This window comes from Phaethon lepturus, unplaced genomic scaffold (genome assembly GCF_000687285.1).
Source record: "Phaethon lepturus isolate BGI_N335 unplaced genomic scaffold, ASM68728v1 scaffold43702, whole genome shotgun sequence".
Taxonomy (NCBI): domain Eukaryota; kingdom Metazoa; phylum Chordata; class Aves; order Phaethontiformes; family Phaethontidae; genus Phaethon; species Phaethon lepturus.
In genome coordinates, this window is record NW_010526308.1 from 173 (window position 1) to 9,352 (window position 9,180).

Sequence of the window (9,180 nt, forward strand, 5' to 3'; positions counted from 1 at the left end):
AAGTACAACTTGGTATTCTCTGTTCATTTTTTCTTTGTTTTCCTTGAACAGCTTTCACTCTGTAGTGATGAGATTTACCTGAACAGTTCATCAGCTATTAGAGAGTGAGCTGTGCAGAGGGGAAGGGACTAAGGAGTCTGCAGGCACCTCCACCCGCTTCATCCTATCTGCTGCACTGCGTGAGCTGTAGGCCATGTGGTGTAGTTGTAGTCACCTCCCTTTTTTCACGTAGATCATGGGTAGATCTGGCCCTTTAGAGGCTAGTAGCATTCAAATTTGTCATTTTACCTCATGAACAGCACCCTGCCTGGTTGGAGTTGTATTTTTCCCAAACTGTGTATGTAGTGTTCTTGAGCTATTATTGGAAATCTGATTTCTTTATTGTTTTGCTTTTTAATTAGGTGCAAATGCAACACTTAAGAACTAATAGTAGATTGCCACGTTGCTAGTTCTAAACCTTGTATTCCCATTAATACAAGGGTTTAATGTAGGTGATATGGCTGTATCAGCACTGAATGTTACGAACGCTCTGAATCACGAGGCGTTCCTAAAAAGCATCCCGTCCCCCCAGGTGGGTCTCGTAAAGAGTCTGCATGAGGGCAAAGCGCAGGCTGCCTGGAGGGACCCAGGGCCTGGGGCAAGCACGGATGGGCCAGCTGAAGCCTCAGGGCTCAGGGCCCTTGGGAGTTAATAGAGTTTAAAGGTTCCGTAAGTACTAGAGGCACCATGGATTTCTCTGCTTCCTCCCATCCTCCCGCAAAACTTTCAGGGTTGTATCGGGACTTGAGAGCAGTGAGCTTTCTGGGAGGGGTATAGAGGGTCTTTCAAACAGTAGAACTTTCTACTCCCTTGAAGCCAAAGGAATTTACAAGTCTTGTTCACGTAAACTCACTTACTTTAATAGTTTTCTGATGTAGTTCTTGAGCATGTAAATGTCTTAATGCTGATGACCTAAGTCAGTATATGTAGACAATATATGTATGTTCAGAAAAATATCTTGAAGGTTTTCTTAATAGATGTACATAATGTTTCTACCATATGTTCTGAGTGACCTCTCCTTGCAACCTCACACTTAATTACTGCTTGGTTCCTAAGGCTTTAATTTACAAACCGAAAGGAAGACTACTAAAAAATCAACTAAAAAAATACTTACAGAAAAAAGATGTCCATGGCTGTATGCCTTTTTATCTACTGAAACAATCAGCAATTTTATCTGTGAGGGTTTCGTTTCACAGGCATGGATTTTAGTCCTTGCAAATGCCTGTATCAGCTCACAGAACATAACATCAGAATTTAAACTTTTGACTTAAGAACTGCAAGTTTGCATCTGTTTCAGTTTCTTAGTGTCAAAGCATAGCTGTGTCCTTGCCTAGGGGATAATAGCAAACCAGATTACTACAGGTATGATGCAGTTAATAAAAAAGAAAGTTGTCAGATGAGGAGTGATTTTAAACTTCTAACATCTGTCCTAGCAAAACAGTTCTTGTATAGGGCCTAAAATGGATTGTAGCATTGTGTATTGTTAGAGCATTGGTGATAGAAACTATATTATCTGTGTGAACTTGCAGTCATTTCTATAGTAAATATTTTAAATAATACATAATTTATTAATATAAATAATTTAAAAGCATTTATGTTTTATTCAACAAAAAACTAGAGACAAAATTAGCCATTTTGTTTTTACTAAGTAGCTTGACTCCAGAATTCTCTTCTTGCATGAGACTAAAGGCATAGGTGGCTCTGAACAATTCCCTGTTTGGCCAACCTGGCCCGAGAAGCTAGCAAGTCAATGAACGATACCTTCGAAAAGCCAAGAGCTTTACTCTTATCTCATATAGGTGCATACCGTGTCAGCGGAATGGCAGAGTAATTATTTTAGTGAATATTGATGAGTTATCTCACAGCGGCAGTTCAATGGTACAATTTTTCCAGCAAGTAGGGAGAAGCTGAGTGTTAGGAAATGTCTTGAAAGTTTTGCAGGGGCGAGCAGCATGGAGGGAAGGATGGAAGGGGACCACAGTTTCTAGAGTTCTTGTTGTAATGGAGAGAATACAGAGAAGAAAAACTGTGAGCAGTTATACATCAAATTATACTTAGCTTTTGAAGTTGCACGCAGTTCAGATGGCTCGCGGTTCTCTCGGTGATTTCTGCGCAAAGGCAGGCATATGCCCGTTTTGAAGTTCTGTTGAAGTCATTGCTTGTGTACGCGTTTTTAGATCAGACACAGAGAAAATGGGTTTCTTGAGAGAAGACTTTTTGCAGTTTTCTCCAGTATTTTTCAGGTGTTGGGCTCCTGTTTTCGTCACCTTCGTTCCACGAGGTGGCACCAACGCCTCGGCTTTCCCTCTGGGCAGATGCTGCTTAGCTGCATGGGGTGAGCAGGGTTCAGTGACACTGTGCAGCATTACCCAGTTCAAGAGTTTTCTGAAAATGGCTGTACTTTCTCCTTAGTATATATATACCGTGTCCTTTTGAGACGAGTTACGTCTGTGTTGTTACGCACAAAATACACGAATTTTCAGTCGCATAGTGTTATCTTAGAAAAACATCTTCTTGAGCTTCTTGCCTGCTTTTGTTTGTAGAAGGTTTCTGGCATTCAGAGGAATCTTTTCAAGGCATGGAAGTTAAAGCCAGGTGATGCTGATCCTAGAATACTAGTTTACTTCATTTTGAGTCAGAATTGTGTGACTTGAAGATGGAAAGGAATGACCAGTAGCTATCATTATTTCTAGGAGGGAAGGGAATAATTTCTATAGGATTTGCCAAATTTTTTTTCTGCAAGCCAATACAAAAAAGTTGTATGGATTCAGGAAATCAAGAACTGTAATGATAACTTCCCTGTAAGAATAGAAGCCAAATCTGTGTTGTATAGAAAGGGAACAGTGTTTCTGCTGTTCCTGAATTCTCTCTGGAGATACGTTATTTCCAGTCTGCCTCTCACTGGTGTAAAAGCTCCTAAGTACAGGGAATGTGTTGTCCCTTGTTAGGAGATTTTCCTAGTTAGCTGTTAGACTAAGTCTGCAGTGGAGGTTATTTTACCTCAGCAGAGTATGCCGTTATTAAAAGTATTCACCATTGAAAAGGGTTAATTTAATTAAATTTTTTTTCCTCTGGTTGACGTCTAGAAAAATGGATGATGATGATGATGACATTCCCCAGCTTTCATCCCATGCGTTGGCTGCCCTCCAGGAGTTCTATTTGGAACAGCAGCAGAGAGAGGGCATGAAGACCTCCCAGGGGTTTAATCAATATTCCGTTGGCTCAATAGAAGAAGACTGGGTAAGAAACTAAACTTGTGTGAATGAAGCATAGTTAGAGGACTATCCTTTAATGGGTTACTTTTGTGGATGGATAATGAAATTAAATTAAAAAGGGGAACACTTGAGATGTTCCTAGAGTGCCAAAATCAAACTATTCATGGATAGTAACACTGTAGGAATATTTGCTTTAATATTAAATCTGCGCATAGTTTTCTGTTCTCCATGTGTGGGGGGGTAAAAACTGAAATTACCTGAGGAGAGGGAATAAAGCTGCCAACAGAAGCATCTGTCCCTTCTGGAAATTTTAAGTCCAGCCTGGCGTGTGAAGGTAGTGAATATTCTTTCCCGAGTTTGAGACAAACAGTGTAGCAAGATCTAGTGATCTTTCCTTTCACATTGTATTTCTTTCTGGTTTATTTTTTTAGTTTTGTGGATGGCTGCCTTGCGTTACTTCTTCTGACAGACTGATTTTTATTTGTCTCTGGGTTGTCTTTTTTTTTTACTCTTCCTTTTTTCTGATCACTTCTGGTTTAGTACTTTTGTCATTTATTTCCTTCTGTACTGTCACTTTTCAAGTTTCTTTTTCCTCTTCTGCCAAAGTAACTCAACTTACAAGCACATAAATATTGTGCATCTGCACTTTGGGTTTGAACTAACCTTGTCAGTGATTTTGCATTACTTGGTTTTCCTGATTCTGCAGTAAATACATAGGAAACAGACAGTGTAAGCTACCTGCTGCTTGTCGCTGGATTACAGAAGTAAAAAGGCTGTCAGGAAAACAGTCACCTCTCCAGCTTTACGGTTTATGAACTGAGAAGTTGCTATGGGTTTTGTTTTTCTTCAAATATGACTCACCACCTAACTGTACATAGCGCAGTCAGAAGATTTGATGTTGTTTGTAGTTGTGCATTATCTTTTTCAGCAACTGAGCCAGTTTTGGTACAGTGATGAAACTGCATCATGCCTGGCTAATGAAGTGATTGTGGCAGCTGGAAAAGGTGGTAGGTAGGTTTTAATAATTACATTGTAAATTTAACTTTTTTTGTGTGCGAATATTTAATTTCTACTATGTAGACCAAACATGCAGTTTAATTCATTATACATTGTACTTAATCTTTGCTCAACTAAGATACTGCAGAAATGCTTTGCTGTTACTTAATTAGTAGTTCATACTGATCTTACCATTTAGCATTTCATTGAATGTTGTAGGTTCCGCCTTGTAAAAGTTTACTATGAATTTTTCTATTTTTTGAGAAATACGAAGAGCTCCAGAGCATATTAGTGACTTGTAATTCTTTTTTCATACAATGTTTCTGTAGAACAGATGGAAAAACTTGGTTTTCTTCCTATTTCTGTAAGGAGTCATTTTTAATTTTAAGTTTTCAAGTATATTTCTTTGCTGTTCTGAAACAAGATTTTCCCTGTAGTTAAGCTTGAGGTCTTTGTGCAGCATGGAGGTTGAATAGGTAATGGCTTTAATAATTAAAACTCTGTTATTAAAGTAATTATTGGTTCAAATGGAGGACGAATAGCTTACATTTTTGGGACTAATGCTTAAAATGTTGTCCCAAAGCAGCCCTGAGGACTGCTGTAGGGTGGGTTTTTTGTTGTTGTTTGCCTTTTAAACTAATATTCCAAGTTATTGTCTCTTTTTCAGGATAGCATGCATTAGTGCACCAAGCGTGTACCAGAAACTGAAAGAACAGGATGGTAAAGATTTTTCAGTGTGTATACTGGAGTATGACAGAAGGTTTTCTGTGTATGGAGAAGAATTTATCTTTTATGATTACAACCATCCTTTGAACTTACCTGAAAATCTCCTGCCACACAGTTTTGACATCGTAATAGCAGATCCACCTTATTTGTCTGAGGAATGTCTTCAAAAAACTGCAGAGACCATCAAATACTTAACAAAAGGAAAGATTCTGCTTTGCACAGGTATAATTAATAAAAATATTAGGTCACTACAAAGCATGTTTTTCTCTCTCTCTGGCGAGAGAAGAAACTTACTCAAGAGAGAAAAATACTTAGTAATACTAATTAATCATTAATTCAAGAAGGAATATGTATCTTAAGCTTTTTATTGGAATACGTTAGTTCAACCTTTATTTTAAACTGAAGTTTTTTAGTAGTTAAAGTCAGTACTTTTTTCATATGGCATTACGAGTTTTACTGAATTTTTGAAGAATTGTAAGATCGTCCTGCAAAGTTCCAGAAATATTTTTTTTTTTCTTCTAAAAGGGCCACTCTCTATAATTGCAGTGATTGAATTCTGGGTATGACAAACATAGGTGCAACTTACTGTTAATGTCTTATTGAATAACCTTACGTATTTGTGATTTTCTAAACATGTCAGTAGCTGCAGGAATTCAGCTGCCACATACTACCTAGCATCTAAGGTGAGCTAAGTAGAAAGCATGACAAATAGGTTGGAATGGCCTTTGCTCCGTAAAGTGGGATGATTTTAGCGAAGTCTGGAAAAGAAAAACAAAAAAAGTCAACTTTCATATTACATAATATTTCATATTATCTGTCCTTACTGGTAAACATAGAATGAATGTCATGTGAATGACAAGGGGATTCTGCCACTGTGATTCAAGTAAAGATATCTTAGGCACTGAAATGCAGGAGGAGGAATTAAAAACCAGTGATAAGCACAGTGCAACTGGAAAACTTATCAACTGTACTTGCAGGTCCTTCTTTATGAAGATGCACTTGCTGGTTTAAGAAGTGATGGGTTTCTTAAACTGTAATCTTATTACAAGACATCTGAAGACATCCAGGAAACTTTTGCAAAAAGCCAAAGGATGAAAAACCTCTATACATACAATTTGAGTGAAGTCAACCAAGCAGGCAAAATAAAGAAAACTTAAAATGATATATGTCCATAGAGAGCCTGCTTCTTTGTTTTATTGCACATGCCAGTCACACACAAGGATAGTTCTCAGTATTTTTTTCCCTAAAATGGATAGGTGGTCCTTCAGTTTACAAAGTTTAAGAAATACTGCTCAAGGAGGTGATTTCTCAGTGTGTAGCTGTATTGCACCGCACTTTATTTAAGTGGAAGAGTCTATGTAATCTGTTTGCATTTCACATGGCTCCCTACCGTGTAATTTCTTTGGCATTTAGCAAGAAGACTGAGTTCATGTTTCTGTTTTCTATTAAAGGGGCACTGATATTACCCTCAACCTGTTTTTATGAAACTTTTCAGACATTGATTTCCTTGGAGCATCCTCCATTGTTTCAGATTTATTTCAAATTTCTCAATAGATTCAGTTGTTAAAGAGAGCTGACAGTGTAGTTGCTTTAAGCCTTGCTTCCGTAAAAAAAAAGCTGTCTCTATGTGTACGCATTTGGGAGGAGCTATTAAAAAAGCCCAAACATTCTGTTACTGTTTTTCCTCATCAAATACTAATTGTTTTTGCTGCAGGTGCAATCATGGAGGAACAGGCAGCAAAGCATCTTGGTGTGAAGATGTGCAAGTTTATTCCAAAACACTCTCGCAATTTAGCCAATGAGTTTCGATGTTACGTGAACTATGCTTCTGGACTGGACTGATTCTCATAAGAAGATCTACAACTTTTTCAGTCAAGCTCCTTTCTGTTTTTTATCAGTGACTCAACGTTTCTCAGTGCTGAAATATTCAGCTCCAAGTACTGTTTTCTGGGCTAGCTTTAATCAACACGGTGTGGTAGCCTCTCTTTCAAAGGTGTAAGCGTTTGCAGTTACTGTGTTTTGTATTATTGTATTATTTGTATTATTTTGTATTACCCTAGTGGGTAAATGGGGACCAAACAATGCAAGTGCTGGATAATGGGAACTTCTCTGTTAGAGTTTCATTCTAACTGGTAGTTTTTACTGTTCAAGGACTCTTCAGTGACCTCTCTGAAGTGATTGTAGCTTGTTGGCTTACAGCAACACATACATAGGTACTTGCCTCACAGACATCAGAATCATCATTGCGTCGGAACTGATGACTTGGTAGCTACTGGACGGTTGAAAGAGCATGAATAGTGGTCTCCTTTCAATCTTGAGAGATGCTCCCTTAGTAAAAGGATTGAGAGATGTTTGTTCTGAACGTGTCATGTGTTTTCAGATTCATTATCCAGCAGGCTGATGTTTTTATAAAGGATAACAAGAAGAGAAAATAGGTCTCCTTCTGGGGGAGGCCTCTCCAGTTGCTTTTAATAATAATCAGAACTACCTACTAGTTGCCAAATAAGATAAGACCTACTATCCACCATTGTTGCCAGACTGGCTTTTTAAAAATTTGTGGTTATTGTTTCACCTTTTCTCTAAAGCCTTGTCACAAACCCAGACTTTCTTTTTGTAAAAGATAAGATCTACTCTGTCATCACTTAACACCACATAAACTTGTGTGTGTATGCTGTACTAGAGAAAAAAGAATATAAATTTAGTTAGATGAAAAGTCTCTTTGCAGAAGTACAGTGCATTTCTTTTGCGATGTTTGAGTGTTAGAGCAACAAAAAGTCATGAGCTTTTAAAAAAACACACAACTAGGCTTCATCTATTTACTACTTAAGCTAATCTCCAGTGGTGGTATAAACCTGGTGTCTCCTTGAAAAAAGCACAATAAGGATTTCCTCTTTAGAGAGAGCTTTACTTTCATTAAGAATCCTCTACATTAGTGAGGCCAAATCACCTGAAATACAGAGTAATTACTAAACAAAAATGCAACACATCAGCCAGTCGTTTCTTCAGACTGTGTTCATGGGTTCTCACTTTTGAGTTACTCTTGCTGTTGGAGATGAGATACTTCTGTAGTAATGTGACGTGTGCATGTTAGTCTGTTAAATCTTGACTTATAATGGATCTGATTAAATATAGTGTCTGCTTTTTAACAGATTTCAGTATCAGGCTGAAGATGATTTACAGGTATGTGAAGTTAGTAGTTACAAGGACAGTCCTTTTTTTCCAATTGCCCAGTTTTATCTTTGCCTCCTGTTGCACGGACAGCTGCAGAGCAGTAGACTAGAAGCATCTGAGAAATCGTTGAATCTTACAAGGCCACTGAGGTATAACATCATGTATTGATAAACTCCTACTGTTTCTAGTAGACAAATGTTAAATTTTATATGCAAAGTTTGGGCTCTATTTCAATCCATTTCAATCAAAACAGATGATACATTAGAAAAACTTTACTGTGGGATAGTAGAGATTTTTGTTAACTGGGAACTTTAAAGCCAGTTTTGACTAACCTTTTGACTACACTACTCATGTATTTTTGTGTGAAAGCTGGTTCGTAACTGCCAAGGCATTCATCAGTTTTATCAGCTATAAATATACTATATGAAACATAAACACTTGTCTTTATATGCCATATTTATGTATTGGGATTGTGTATAAGGCTAACAGAAATGCTGTGCCTAAAATGAAGTATTAAGAAATTTATTTTGTGGTGGGGATAAACCTAATTAAGCTTGTGAGACAAGACTTCTAATAAGATAGAGATAATATTAATGTTTTTTTGCATTTCTACTGTTTGGATGCAGATTTTCCCACCCAGTGGAGTAAACAAATGAGCAGGAGTAACGTAGATGGAATATAATCCTCTCTCGGTACTCGGAGAATCGTGCTTCCTGAGCTGGACACAATGCTGCTTCATAAATACCCGTCCAAGCCACTGTTGCTTTCTTCCCCACGTTCCAAGAGATCTGTTCACTTCCTAAGGCTTCTTTCCCCTCACATTTTATATTTGCTGCTTCCTCCCCTCTTCCCCCCCATATAGCGTTCCTGAGATTCGTGATAGCAGTTTTCTTTCTCTTTCACGTGCCTCGGTTTTTATCAGACCAGTAATAGGTGCTGTTAAAACGAGAAAAGTGCAGCAGAGGAAAAGGTCGCAGGGAGAACGGCCCTGCGAGCGCATGGCTGATGCGGTTTTGCCTTTCAAACCAGAAGC

The 9,180-nt window shown here is 38.0% G+C and overlaps 1 protein-coding gene across 1 annotated transcript; it reads left to right on the forward strand.

Moving 5' to 3' along the window:
• Positions 1–3,128: 3,128 nt before the first annotated feature.
• On the forward strand, positions 3,129–6,997 carry N6AMT2 (N-6 adenine-specific DNA methyltransferase 2 (putative)). The gene is made up of 4 exons (XM_010283030.1): positions 3,129–3,279; positions 4,183–4,265; positions 4,918–5,198; positions 6,691–6,997. Exons 1-4 carry the CDS (start codon positions 3,130–3,132, stop codon positions 6,816–6,818), a joined length of 642 nt encoding a protein of 213 aa, XP_010281332.1. The 5' UTR covers position 3,129; the 3' UTR covers positions 6,819–6,997.
• The last annotated feature ends 2,183 nt before the right edge of the window (positions 6,998–9,180 follow it).